We start from the raw sequence: 14,647 nt of genomic DNA, 5'->3' as shown, positions 1-14,647 counted from the left end.
CTGTATACACTGTGTGTTAACTAATTTGACAATAAATCATATTAAAAAATAAATGTGGTATTGTGGTATTTATGTAAATACTTCGTATAAACAGAAAGGCATGGTTACTTTTAATGATGAGCTATAACAGAAGCATTTTTTTTTATTTCACACAGGGCCAAAGAGTCCTAAGGCAATGAAGTAATAAAAAAATAATTGAAAGAGGAAATTCATTGAAGGCAATTATGATTTCTGAAACCCCTTCATCAGAAAATGAGAAAGGATGAATAAATGCTGCTATGTTTATACTGGTCTGCTCCATGGAGACTGTCACACATTTATGTTTGGCCTGATGAGTCAGCCGCTTGAATATGCATTTCAGAGAAAGAAAATCTTTCTAAGAACCCCTAAGACCAGGGGTTCTTAGGGATCGATGCTATGTCTTTCTCTGAGTGGAGAAGAGACTTCAGCAGGGACTTACTTGCCTGGGGTCATGTCAAGTCAGGTAGAGCCAGGCCCAGAGGCCAAGGTGTCTCATTCTCAGTTCGAATCTTGTCTTTTGTTACTGGGTCAGTCAGTGGCCCACAAGCCTCCCAGGGGAAGAAGGGTCTGTTTGTAACAAGGGGTCTCTCTTCAGACGTGCAGGTACAGGTAGATTGTGTTTTCCAGGACAGGGCAAAGTAGGGGAAGGCAACCTGGAGCAGCAGGGAGTATAACTGGGTAAACATGGGTGTAGTAGTTCCCTCAACTTCTCAAAATGGGCCCCTGGGCCAGCAGTATCAGTCATCAGGGATGTCATAAGAAATGAAGACTCTCAGGCTCCCAGTGGATCAGAAACTTGGGAACAGGAGAATAAATCTTCAACAAGCCCTCCTGGTTGTTGTGATGCCTGTTCAAATGTTAGAACTTTTGTATTAGGCAAAAGAACTGGTGATGGAAGGATATGGGGATATTACGCCCTCACCCTCTGTAGTGCTGATAAAGGAAGAAGTTATCAGGAGAAACCGAGAAATCCAAAACAGGTAATGGAGAAGATCAATGTATGCAAAACCAATGTCTTTAAGTTAAATGAAATGCTAAGTTCTTCAAATATATTGTGTCATGGGGCATCTGGGTGGCTCAGTCAGTTAAGCATCCAACTTTGGCTCAGATTATGGTTTGTGGGTTTGAGCCCCGCATCGGGGTCTGTGCTGATAGCTCAGAGCCTGGAGCCTGCTTCAGGTTCTGTGTCTCCCTCTCTCTCTGTCCCTCCCCTAGCAGTGCTATTGCTGGGTCATAGGGGATTTCTATGGATAGTTTTTTGAGGAACCTCCACACTGTTTTCCAGAGCGGCTGCACCAGGATTTTCGTCTCCTTGAATCTAGCATGTCTCAGAGACTATGTAGGGTTCTAAGGAATAAAGCACAAGAAACATCTCTGGTGCCTATCAGCTAGCTCATCACCTGGTAGAGGAGGCAGGGGTAACAGCTGACACAAGCCAGCATGGTCAGTGTTTGGGATGGGGAACACAGAAAGGGTGGGCTGCAGTCTGAGACATCAACGGACAGCAGAGTTGTGAGAAGTGGTGGTGTAAGAACCTAATTAAGGAAGGTTTGCTTGATATCATGGCTTGCTCAATATCAGTTATTCATGATAGTCTTTTTTATTTTTTATTTTTATTTTATTTTATTTTTGGTCTTTTTAAAAAAAGTTTATTTATTTTGAGTGAGAGTGAGAGAGAGAGAGAGCGTGCGAGTGAGGGAGCACATGTGTGAGGGAGGGGCAGGGAGAGAGGGTAAGAGAGAATTCCAAGCAGGCTCCGTGCTATCAGTGTGAAGCCTGGCACGGGGCTCAATCCCACAAACTGAGATCATCACATGAGCTGAAATAAAGAGTCAGACACTTAACCGACTGAGCTGCCCAGGAGCCCCATGATAGCCTTAATGAGGGAAAGAACACAGCTTAACAGCGGAGTCTTGAAGTGTGGGACAAATGAGTTCCAACTTAGTTTTCCACAAAGTTATCCTTCTTTATTCTCAGATAGTAATGCTGGAATGCAGCCTAGCCCCTCTTTTAACAGATTCAGTGACCCATGGTACAGTTCTGCAATATCATCTGCTTCTCAGTAACGAGGTTCTCTCCTCAGGCAGGTGTGCTTTTTGCACAGTTTAGAAGGTTGTGACAACACAGAAAATTAAATTCTTTTCTCTTTGAAGTTATTATTTTCTGAAATGAAGGCATCTGAGCTGCACACTCCAAAAATGGATTCTTACATTAAATACTATTTATCCATGATAAAGAGCATCTATATAAAACCTAGAACTAGCCAGCATCATACTTAACTGTGAAACACCAAATGCTTTCCCTGAAGATTAAGAGCAAAGCAAGGATGTCCACTCTCATCGCTCTTATTTAACACCAGACCAGAGGTCCCAGTCAGTGCAATGAGGTAAGAAAAAAATAAGGGGCATACAGATTAGAAAAAAAGAAATAAAACTCTCTCTATTTGTAAATCATGGGATTAACTATAGAAAATCCCAAGGAATCTCCAAAAACCTTCTACAACTAATAAGTAAGTTTAGCAAGGGTGCATGATATAATATTAATATACAAAACAATTATATTTCTATGTACTAGCAACAAACTGGAAAATAAAATTTAAAAATCAGAATAATTTATAATTGCACCAAAACCAGGAAATGCTTAACATATAAATCTAACAACATGTACAAATCTGCATGCTGAAACTATAAAATATTAATGAAAAAAAAGAATACCTAGAAAATGGAGAGATATGTTGCCTTCATTGACTAGAAGTATGATTAAGTATTACTAAGATATCAATTCTTTCCAATTTGATCTACAGATTATAATGCAATCTCAATAAAAATCTCAGCAGTAATTTCTGTGGATATTGACATGTTAATTCTGAGACTTAAAAGAAAAGGAAGTGGAATAGCTAAGATAATACTGAAAAAAAATTTGATTTTAAGACTAACTATAAAGCTATCATAATCAAGACTGTGTGGTAATGGTAAAAGATAAGACATAGATCGGTGGAAAGACTAGTGAGTCCAGAAAGAGAACTGTACACATATGGTGAGCTGATTTTTGACAAAGAATAGTTTTTCTTTCAACAAAAGGTGCTGGATATCCATGTGTGAAAAGGAAAAAAAAAAGTCTTGGCCCATATTTCACATCTTATACAAAGGTTACCTCAAAATAGGTAACAGATCTAAATATAAAATTATAAAACCTCTTGAGGAAACACAGGAGAAAAAATTTCATGGTTTTGGGCAAAGAGTTCTCAGATATGATCCCAAAAGCATGAGCTACAGAAGAAAACCATTGATAAAATGAGTTGCATTAGAATTAAAAATTTTTGTTCTGTGAAAGATACTACTGTAAATGAGAAGACAAGCTAAAGACTGGGAGTAAGTATTTGTAAATCATATATTCAACAAAGGACTTACATCTAGAATACATAAAGAACCCTCAAAATTCAACAATAGGAAAACAAAGAACCCAATTAAAATGAACACAAGCTTTGAATAACCATTTCACCAAAGAAGATATAAATATGGTAAACACACTAAAAGATGCTCAACATCATTAAAGAAATGAAAATTAAAACCACCAAGATATACAACTATGTACCTATTAGAATGGCCAAAAATACACACACGAAGAGATAATATCAAATTCTGGTGAGCATATAGGTCAACTAAAACTCTCATACAATGCTGCTGGGACTTCAAAATAATATAGCCACTTGGGAATAAAATGTGATAGCATCTTATAAAGTTAAACATACATTTACCACCATAGCCAACAACCCTATTCCTAGATATTTACCTAAGAAAAGTCAAAGTTTATATTCATACAAAAACCTGTAGGGGTGCCTGGGTAGCTCAATCAGTTAAGTGTCCGACTTTGGTTCAGGTCATGATCTTGTGGTTTGTGGGTTCAAGCTTCACATTGGGCTCTGTGCTGACAGCTCAGAGCCTGTAGCCTGCTTCAGATTCTGTGTCTTCTCTCTCTCTGCCCCTCCCCTGCTCATACTCTGTCTCTTGCTCTCTCTCAAAAATAAATAAACGTTAAAAAATTTAAAAAACCTGTAAAGGAATTTTTTTATGGGCTTTATAATCAACAAAAAGTGGAATAATGCTAAGGTCTTTCAAATGATGAATAACTGCAATGGAATACCACTCAGCAATAGAAAAATTGATATGTGCAACAACATGGATGGACCTCTTGGTGGTAGTATGCTGAGTGAAAGAAGCCAGACTCAAAAGGCTACATTCTACATTATTCCATTCAAATGACATTCTGGAAAAGGCACACCTACAGTGATGGACAATAGATTGTCATAGGTTAATGGTAGGGGGAAGGTTTGACTACAAAAAGGTAGCATGATGGAATTCTTAGGAATTTCAAAAATCTTGACTGTGGTGGTGGTTACATGACTATGTGTTTAGCAAAAAAAACCTGTAAATCACAAAGAATAAATTTTGCTCTTTGTAAACTTAAAAATAAATAAATAAAAAATAATTTAAAAATTATTGTTTGACTAGTCTGCTCCTCACTGTTATTACTACTCACTATAAGACCACTGGTTCATCCCAGAGTCAAAGGATTAGGAGGGAACTTAGTGGGAAACTAGTACAGTAGTCCCCAATCCAATACAGAAATTTCTCCCAGGGGTCTCCTGAGAGTTTCTCCTTGAGAATCACCAGCAAAGAAGAACTTCCCATCTCCCAAAGTAGGCCAGCTTACACTGGACAGTTCCTGTTGCTAGGAAGTTACTTCTTTTATTAGCTAAAATCAGCTTCCTTACCACTGACCCCTATTGATCCTAGGCCTATTCCTTGGGGCTACACATAGAAAGGCAGGGGCCATATCCTCTACCATATAGGTGGTGGATTTATACAGAGGGACAGCCTGAGTGACCTAACCAGAAGCTAAGGGCTTATACCTTCTGGATCCACCCCTCTGTGCAGGAGTGTATGAAATTCTGGGCTACCCTGAGCCATCTGATCTTGGCTCTAACCCTAGAAATGTCTGGACCATACACCAGAGAGGAAGGATACTATGCTCCCAGGGCCTTTCCTGAATGAAATTGGATGATTACAGTCTCAGCCACTCTCTTCTTGAACAGAAAATTTCTTTATATTATGTTCATTCCTTTCCTCTGATTCTTTTCTGACTTCTAATTTCACAAAGAAAATCCGCAAATCAATTCTGGCCAGCAATTAAGGGAAAACCCTTGAACAGGATTCAAGATGGGCAAGCTACAGCCATTCCCACTGGAACTACAGTTTGGCCACCTGGATTCATCCAGAGGGGAGCAGGTGTCATCTTACCTGTTTGAAGTTGCCATTTTTCCTCTGCTCCCAGTCCATCATGTCATGAAAGATGGGAATCATGATATTCCGTACTTCTGGCTGTGGGACCAGTGTCACGCCCAGAAAAGGACCAATCATTCCAGGAATAAAGTGGATCTTATGTTCACCTGAATAACAAAACCCAACAGATATTAGTTTGTGCTTTCTTTGCTTCTTCTATACAAGTTTCCCAAGTGTGGCCATAGCAGATACTTTCATCTGCCCTGGAAGCATTGAGAACAAAGCAAGCTCTCCCCTATGGCTTTCTGAGATACTCTTTTTCTTGGCTTTTTAGAATTCATAGATAAAACTGGCCTAGCCTAGCTAAAACAAATGTTCAACAGGCATAAATTGCCTTTCCAAAGAATTTACAGGAGGTTCCTCAAACTACCTGAAAATCATTCCAAGGTCAAGAAACAGAGTTCACTTCTTTAGGCAGAATTGGATTTGAGTACCTATGAAAGATTCATATTGTTCAGTATTTATTTAGCAAGGAATATTTATCCATTTCTGCTTAAACACAATGCACTATCCCTGGGGTCTCTACCTCTAGCCCAGAGGCATCTAAGTGAGGAGATGTTCATAGTCCCCGGTCCAGCCACTAGAGGCATGAAGTTCATGGGCCTCTTCACAGCTTGGGCTCATGTCTGTCCAGAAGGCTTCCTCCTGAGTTAGCAGGAGCCTCCTGTACAGCCCTACTTAGACAGAATGGCTCAGGGATTCTGTCTGAGCTCCTCCCCAAGCCTGTCCCTTGTCTTCACATTGCACTCCTGATGGTAGCACTGTATCTACATAGACCAGCTCAGCTCATTCCCCAATGTTCTTATGAGGCCCTTCCATGGGAAGTGGGTAATGCAGGTTTCCTTGTGACCGGCCTGTATTCTGGGGCATGTTCCCAGAAGCCAGCGCCAGTCCTGAGGACTGTGGGACAGAACTTTTCTCTTCCTTATTGTGGTGCAACAGAGTGAGCCATCTTCCAGAGCTCTACTTTCAGTCTTTCAGAGATTATAAAGGAGACAAACTGTGAACCTGTGTAATGACTGCGATAGGCAAGTAAAATCAGTTCTTGAGGACCAGAAAATGCCACACACACACACACACACACACACACACACAAGGTAGAGGCAGGAATGGCTTTATCAGGCAAATTTGTCATCTTTTTTTTTATCTATTGTGAAAGCCTATCTAAGGGGCAAGTATTAGCCCTGAGGCTGATTCTACATATTCTAATCTTGGTATTTGGTACAGTTTGTTAGCACCTTGTATTCCTTGAAATTTCAGAGTCAACTTCAGGGTTAAAACCTATACCTAGACTAGTCTGGATGCAGGGTGTAAGATTACTGAAGCTTGAAAGCCTGCTTGGTGAAATGTATCCCCACACACAGAGGGAAACCCTAGTGTTCACTGGCAGGAATGCCTCATACCTTGTTTGCTGCTTCAGGGTTGGTGACTGAGATGGTTAAAGGAGGACTGGAAGACTTTATGGCCACCATTCCTAAGGCTTCAGAGCCATGAACTCAGTTGAAAATAGTAAGAGCTAGGAAGGGTAATGGCCTCTCAGGGTAATGGCTTCTCTAGCATCTTGAGAGGCCCCTAGAAACCCATAATACCAAAGGATGGCTCTCTTAGTCACCAGGGCAATGACTGGTGCCTTGTCTACCAGGGCAAACCAAACACTCTGACAATTTCAGATCCAAAGCACTAGGTATTAGAGAAGCTGCTGAAAGAAAGGGAGCTAAAATCAGTCTCACCTAGGGGCTGCAATTCCCTTGTTGCATGCAATATTCATGCAAATGGTAGCAGAAACCTGATCTGCATGGCCTGAATACCAGAGACCCAAAAATGTTTCAATATTTATTGAATACTGAATAGCTGCTCTTGCTGAGTATTTCCAAGATCTATGGTTCTGTGCACTTATCATGATGAGAACTGAGCAATGTAAAGAAATGCTGAATCATTATATTGTACACCTGTAACTAATATAACACTGTATGCTGACTATATTGGGATTAAAATAAAAAACTTAATAAAAAACAATCTATGCTTCTGAGTCAGCAACACTTGGCCTGGCACATGAAGAGCACAGAAGATCTTACTGGCATCAGTTCTTAAGCTGGAATAAATTCTTAGAGCCTTTATACTCTTCTCCTTTTGACTTTAGTTCTCAAAAAAGGGATGTGAATGTATGTTACTGGGGTCTGGTTTCTCAGCCTAATTCTCCCTGAAAAGGGCTCTGTGCACATGTGCGGTACCATCCACCTGAGGTGTTACGTTAACCTCAGAAGAGCTGAGATCTCTTTACACATGTTAAAGATAAGTAAAGGTCTCTGGTCTGAATTAACATCCAGAAAACCTGGGGAAAGTTACTAGTCTTATCACTTTTTATTTGGCTATGCAATATGTGGAAGGGAAAAACAGGGAGGAAAGACCTACCCAAATTCTGCCACATGCTGAACAGTTCATAAGCCATCATCACGCGCATGTCCCCATACCTGGAAATAATAACAGGATCCAGCTTTCAGTGGGAGAAGGTTCAGGAAGGCGGGCTATAAACCCAATAAGGCTAGCACTTCAGCACTGTCTCTAATGCTTCCCCCAGCACTACCTCATTTGGCTCTCAACTGAACTCTCACATTTGGCTCTTTGGAAAGCTACCCAGTGAGAACCTTGTGGACTTCTGAGGAAGCTCTCATAGAAACATAACCCCATCTGGGTGTGTGGTAGGGAGGTGAATAAGAAACATATGTCTTACTTATCTAGAATCTTCTTCCTCTTGGCTGAAGTGATGATTTCTAGCTGAAGGCTTGGCTGATTTATGAACAGAACTGCCAGGCTAAAATAAGAATTCCACACCTAGAGAGACAGAGAAAGAGAAAATTTGTGACAGCCCGAGTCCTTAACCTTGCAAGGAGAGATTCTAAATATATGGATGTAGCACAGAATTCATTTTACAATTTTAAGCTTTTGGTTTTTTTCCTTTATAAGTAAGTATCTTTGCAAACAACTTTTTTTTTTTGATTCCTCTTAAAACCAACAGTGTTGATTCTGGCCTAGAAAGCCTACTCCTGAATGTCTGGTTCCCAGCACCTCCAATAAAGAGACTTTTGGGTCATATCCTAGTCATTATCGACTTGGAAGTTGTTCAATACTATGAATATATTAATACAGCAAAAACCCAGTGAACCTGCCCCAGCTCCCAGCCATCTATCTAGCACCTAGCTAAGTCCTTCTCAAATACCTGACCTGAAAAATTGTGAGCAAAATAAAATGGTTGTTAATCTTAAGTAAAACAAAAACAGAAACAAAAACAATGAGCTTGTTTTTTGGCTTCCTAGTGTTATTACAAAGACAGCTATGGCTTTCAGGAGCTCCTACCTTAAAATCGAAGTCTGTCTCTGTAAAATTCTTGTGCAGTGCAGAAGACAGGTACTGGACAGTAGTGACTATAATACTGTAGTAAGGGAACAAGGCATTGGCAGAGTTAAAAGATTAACAATGGCACCTGACAGCTTAGTAACTATGACCTATGAGTAAACATCTTAAGTACAACTTGCTCTCATATAAGACATAACTATGAAGGAAATGAATAGATGGCAGAAATCTCACAGAAAACTGGTCTCGGAGAAATACCCCATAGTTGGCAGGACAGCACAGAACATCAGTGGATTCTAGGCCTGGCTCTGCCATTATTTGACCTTGGTACAACTTCTGCCTGAGCCCAAGGGGTAGGGGGAGTTAGTTGGTTCTTTAAGATTTCTTCTGGTTCAAAGAGTGATTCTAGTATTTTGAGGACTTTTAGGTAATGAATGTATATTATGACTACCAGAGAACTTAGAGTATAATCTTATTACTTTACTTGACAATAAGGATTTATAATGATTAAATCCTTACTGTTATACTATACTTTTTTTTTTTTAAATCTATAAGTCATTTGTTTTCAGCCTTTGGTCTAGAGTATCACTCTCAATTTTAGCTTGGGCACATATAAGGAGCAATGGGAGGCTGACTTGCCGGAGTCAAGGGCACAGGTTAAAGTAGAGAGGAAATGAAGTGGGACAGGCAGGTAAGGGTTTGATTACAGAGGGCCTTAGGTGCCTGGCAAAGGAACTTATGTCTAACGCTGACCACCCTGGCTATGGTGCAGAAGAGAGGCAAGGCAAAAGCAGTGCATTTAGAGAGACAAGTCTACCAGCACAGGAGGTAACAAATTTGAAAGGTAAAAGGTGTAAAAGAAGGGGTTGTTCCTGTGGAATGGGCTGAGGACTATGAAGTGCTCTGAGTAGAGCTAAGAGAAAGAAGAGAGAGTCAAATAGAAAATCCATTATTTGAGGAAATACATGTGCAACTTTGTTTATAACCATTCTTCTGTTCTGTTCTCTATAAAATGTTTGCAATTTTGAAAAAAGAAAAAAGTACCCCATAAAAGGTACAGAGTGGAAAGACCACTTGATACCTTGTGAATATCTAACACAAATAATGTCACTACATTACATGTAATGCCAACATAAAAAGCAAATCAGTGGGAGAAGGCAGAGGGCTAGAAACTGGAAACCAAGTGGCCTTCTCCCGAATGGAGGGAAACCAGATGAGCCAGTACTTCACCACCTGCATCACTCTCCTGGTTTGCCAGTTAGAAGCATAGGCTAGAAATATGAATGGAACAGGCAATCTGGGGGCAGTCTAAGAGTGAATTCTGTGGCTGAAGTCAGAAGTGGTCAAAGCCTGATAGCCAGGTCTTGGGTGGGTAATTAGCACTAGCTGTGGGAGGCAAGCAATGTCTGGCAGACAACACAAATCAAATCAAGAGGAGGGCTTGGGATACTGCCTGGAACTAGAGAGCAACAGAGGCCAGTGGTCCATGGAACAGGGCTTCCTCAAGGAGGAAGGTATTATTCTCTGGGTATTATTATTTCACATTCTTTGTATTGCTTTTCTACCCATACCATCACAACATCTGCCAGGCACTTAGGCCTCCATTTTGAACTATCTTTAATGTTTTCTTCTTGAAATTATGGTAAATGGTCAAGTCCTGCTAATTGTGCCTCCAAACATTTTTCACATTTACCCTGTCCTCTCTGTCCCCAATGCATTGGCCATTATATCTGTCATGCTTTCTCTCTCTGCCTCTCTCTCTCTCACACATTCTCCTTAGTCTGAGAATAGCTCTGTAGACGCTGGTGCAGGGCCCTTCCCCACTCACTTGCTTGTGAGAAGTCTCATCACCATCCAGTCCCGAGGGAAGACACTCATCTTCATTAGGTTCCGGAACACACAGAAAATCTTCAGCAGGAATTCCTGATCCAGGAGGAAAATCTGATGTGAGACACCACCACTACCACTACAGCATGCATTTCCTCAACAGGGCTCTCCTGACCTCTAGACCATTAGAACAGGTGGAACTAGTGGGTTAGATTCTGATTCCCTTTATGAGTTACTTCTCTTTTAAAGGCCTGCATGAGAGTGACATGTAGGCCAGATGGGAACAGACCTAAACTGAGTAGAACACATGCAGCTCTATACCCACTGAGCCTTGTGTCTAAAGCCCAAAGTGTAAGGAAAGTTACAGCCCATCAGAACTGGTATCCAACTGGGTCTGTGGGTCTCATTCTTTGGGCTCTGGCCCTTGATGGTAAGAATTTGCTTTCTTGAATGCTAAGAACACACTGACAGGAGAAGCACTTTAGGAATGGCAGAATGAAGACCTCCAAAAATGTGCTCCTATATGAAAGCAATGAGAACACTGGCAAAGACAGCTTAAGCAAGGATTTCTAACATCTCAAGGAGTGTTATTCAAGAAAAATGGTTGAATCTCAGTAGGAACAGTGGGCTTCGTTGCATTTTAATTTGTCCCATTCCCATCCCCTTCCTCTTCCTCCCTCCATGGTATCCTTGAAAACAAGCAACTGCAGAACCACGGTAGTAGTGAAAACCAGCAGCTTAGCAGTCACTAGAAGGGACAAAATGGTATTTGAGCTCCCCGAAAAGTGCTATCCCTATAAAATTGCTAACTTTTCTATCTGTCTGGCCGTAACCTAGGAAATCCCCATTTAGAGAGCTTATTTGATCAGATTCAGAGCTTACTCAGTGAGAAGAGCCTTTTACTTGTGGGCATTTAATGGGGGAAAAAAAATCAGCCATAATGATTTAACATCTCAGCTGCACAAAGAAACCATATCAGAGCATGTAAAAAAATTGCCAGAAGAGTTAAAAGAAAAATCTGAGGAATGAGATATATATAGGGACTTTGAAAATCACTGACATATACTTGGGAATCTGGAAGTCCACACACATGTTCAGGGCTATACATATTCCCAGAGAAGACTGAAGAAGCCTAATCTCTCACCCTGGCTGACTTTTCGGCTCTATGAGAAGTAGGAAGAAAAGGCTAAGGGAGTAATGTAAACTGCTGGAGCACTGAAGGTGAACCCTAATACACACATACAGACACTTAGCAAAGTATCAAAGTCTTTTGGGCTTAAGACATTTAAGAAAATCTCTGTCCAGATGTTAGCTGACCACTAAGCCAACTGAATGAAGACCTCAGTGGCTACACACAACAAAGCATACAGACATTAAAGAATTAGTCCAGGAGAGTCACTAAACAAGTAAGCAAAGAAATATCAATAACAATAACAAAACAACAAAAAGCAGTAACAGCAAACCCTGGTATGTGGGGTGGGGTGAGATCTGATTTCCAGGGTTGCCACTTTATTTAAATTGCCCAGTTTTCAACAAAAAAGTTACAAGATATGAAATTAATCATGATAGTATGATCCATACACAGGAAAAAGAAGTCAAGAGAAACTTTACCGGGGGTAGCTCAAATACTGAACTTACTAGGAAAAGACTTTAAATCAGCTGGTATAAATACCCGCAAAGAACTAAAGGAATGTACAAGGACAATATCTCACCAAATAGAGAATATTAATAAAATATATAGAAATTATTTTAAAAGCATTAAATAGAAATTTTAGATTTTAATAGAACCCTACATAAAATGTAAATTTTGCTAGTGAAGTTCATCAGCAAAGAAGCTTGAACTGACAAAAGAAAGAATCAGCAAATTTAAAAGAGAGGTCAACTGAGATTATTCAGAGGAACAGAAAGAAAAAAAATGAAGAAAAACAAATAAAGCATGAGACCTGTGGACACCACAAATCGTAAAAACATACAAATAATAGAAGAGTCAGAAAGAGAGGAGAGAAAAAGAGGAGGAGATGTTGAAGAACTTTTTGAAGTAATATTGGTTAAAAACTTCCCAAATTTCATGAAACAACAACAACAACAACAAAACCCTCTAATCTACACATCCAAACAATTCAATGAACTCCAGATAAGAAAATACCAAAGAAATCTACATACAGGCATATCATAGTCAAACTGCGAAATCCTAAAAACAAAGAGAATCTTGAAAGCAACAAGAGAAAAACAATTTATCATGTACAAATGATTTTCAGTAATAGGTAACTTACCAGCAGATATGATGGAGGCCAGAAGGCACTGGAATGATATATTCAAAGTACTGAAATAACACCAACCAAGAATCCTAAATCTAGCAAGACTATCATTCAAAAATGAAGACAAAATTAAGACATTCTTAGAGTAAAAAACAAACTGGGAGAATTTGTTATTAGTAGACCTGTCCTATAAGAAATACTAATGGGAGTCTCTCAGACTTAAATAAAAGTAACTTGAATCCATATAAAGAAGTAAAAAGCACTAGGAAAGGTGATTATATAGGTAAATATAAAAGATAGCACATATGTAAATTCATAACTCTTTTCTTATTTGATTTAGAAGGCAACTGCATAAAGCAATATTTATAAAACTATGTTGATGGGATTATAATATATAAATATGTAATTTATATGACAGTCACAGCACAAAAAGGGGAAAGGACTGGAGTTTTATTGGAGCAAGGTTTTGTATACTAGAAAAGGAGTTTGGTAGATTGTTTTAAGATGTTAATTGTAATTCTCAGGGCAATCACTAAGACAATAATTTTAAAATATACTGAAAGAAATAATGAAGGAATTAAAATGGAACACTAAAAATATTTATTTAACATAAAAGGCAGAAATGGAGGAAAAGAGGGACAAAGAAGGTATCAGGCAGAAATAAAACAAATAGCAAAATGGCAGATGTACATCTTAACTTATTGGTAATTACAGTAAATGTAAATGAATGGAACATTCTAAAAAAAAGGCAGAGATGGAAAGATGGATAAAAAATAAACATGATCCAATTATATGTGGTCTACATGATACATACATTAAATTCAAAGACATAAATATATTGGCAGTAAAAGTGCAGACAATATATTCAATGAAAATGGCAATCAAAAGAGAGCTGGTATGGCTATGCTGATATTAAACAATATAGACTTTAACAAAAATTGTCATTAGAGACCAAAAAAGGAAATTTTATAATAACAAAAGACCCAATATGTTTGAAAGAATTAATTATTAACATATATGCATTTAAAACAGAACCCAGAATACATGAAGCAAAATCTGACAGAATTAAAAGGAAAAATAGACAATTCAACAATGATAGTTGGAGGCTTCAATATACCACTTTCAATAATGTATAGAGAAGCTAAATAGAAGATCAGCAAGGAAAAATAAATCCTGAACAATACTATAGACTAGCTAGACCTAACAGACATCTATCTATAGGACACTCTATCCAACAATAGCAGGATACACATAGGAGGATACATGCATTCCCTTCTCTAGGACAGACCATACGTCAGGCCATTAAAAAAGCTTCAATATATTTAAGAGAACTGAAATCATATAAAGCATGTTCTTCAACCACTGTAGAAGGGAGTTAGAAATCTATAATAGAAGGAAATTTGGGAAAGTAAAATATATGTGTATTACAGGGTGCATGGGTGGCTCAGTAAGTTAAGCATCTGACTCTTAATTTCCACTCAGGTCATGATCTCATGGAGTGGTGAGTGTGAGCCTCACGTTGGGCTCTGTGCTTGACAGTGTGGAGCCTGCTTGGGATTCACTCTCTGCCCCTCCTCCCTTCTATGCTCGCTAGCTCTGTCTCTCTCTGTTTCTCTTTCAAAATAAATAAATTTCAAAAAAAAGTGAATTAAATAACAAACTCTCAAATAACCAATAGGTTAAAGAATAAAACACAAGTAAAACTAGGACTACTTTGAGATGAATAAAAATGAAAACATCAAATCAAAATTTATGGGATGAAGCTACAACTTATATCTGTAGTGCCTACATTAAAAAGAGGTAAGGGGGCTCCTGGGTGGCTCAGTCGGTTAAGCACCAGCTTTGGCT

The 14,647-nt window shown here is 39.1% G+C and overlaps 1 protein-coding gene across 1 annotated transcript in view; it reads right to left on the bottom strand.

Moving 5' to 3' along the window:
• Positions 1 to 14,647, bottom strand: part of DOCK3 (dedicator of cytokinesis 3) — a 351,466-nt gene that overhangs the window by 44,629 nt on the left and 292,190 nt on the right. The window contains exons 26-30 of the mRNA XM_029916016.1: positions 10,543 to 10,637; positions 8,718 to 8,793; positions 8,095 to 8,195; positions 7,776 to 7,834; positions 5,322 to 5,470 (exon numbers count right to left, since the gene is read on the bottom strand). Coding sequence (XP_029771876.1) covers positions 5,322 to 5,470; positions 7,776 to 7,834; positions 8,095 to 8,195; positions 8,718 to 8,793; positions 10,543 to 10,637 — 480 coding nt within the window. The remainder of the gene's footprint in view (positions 1 to 5,321; positions 5,471 to 7,775; positions 7,835 to 8,094; positions 8,196 to 8,717; positions 8,794 to 10,542; positions 10,638 to 14,647) is intronic.

Source organism: Suricata suricatta, chromosome 12, assembly GCF_006229205.1.
Source record: "Suricata suricatta isolate VVHF042 chromosome 12, meerkat_22Aug2017_6uvM2_HiC, whole genome shotgun sequence".
In the NCBI taxonomy this organism is placed as follows: domain Eukaryota; kingdom Metazoa; phylum Chordata; class Mammalia; order Carnivora; family Herpestidae; genus Suricata; species Suricata suricatta.
Note: the sequence above shows the minus strand (reverse complement) of the source record. Positions and strands in the feature narration are given on the sequence as shown.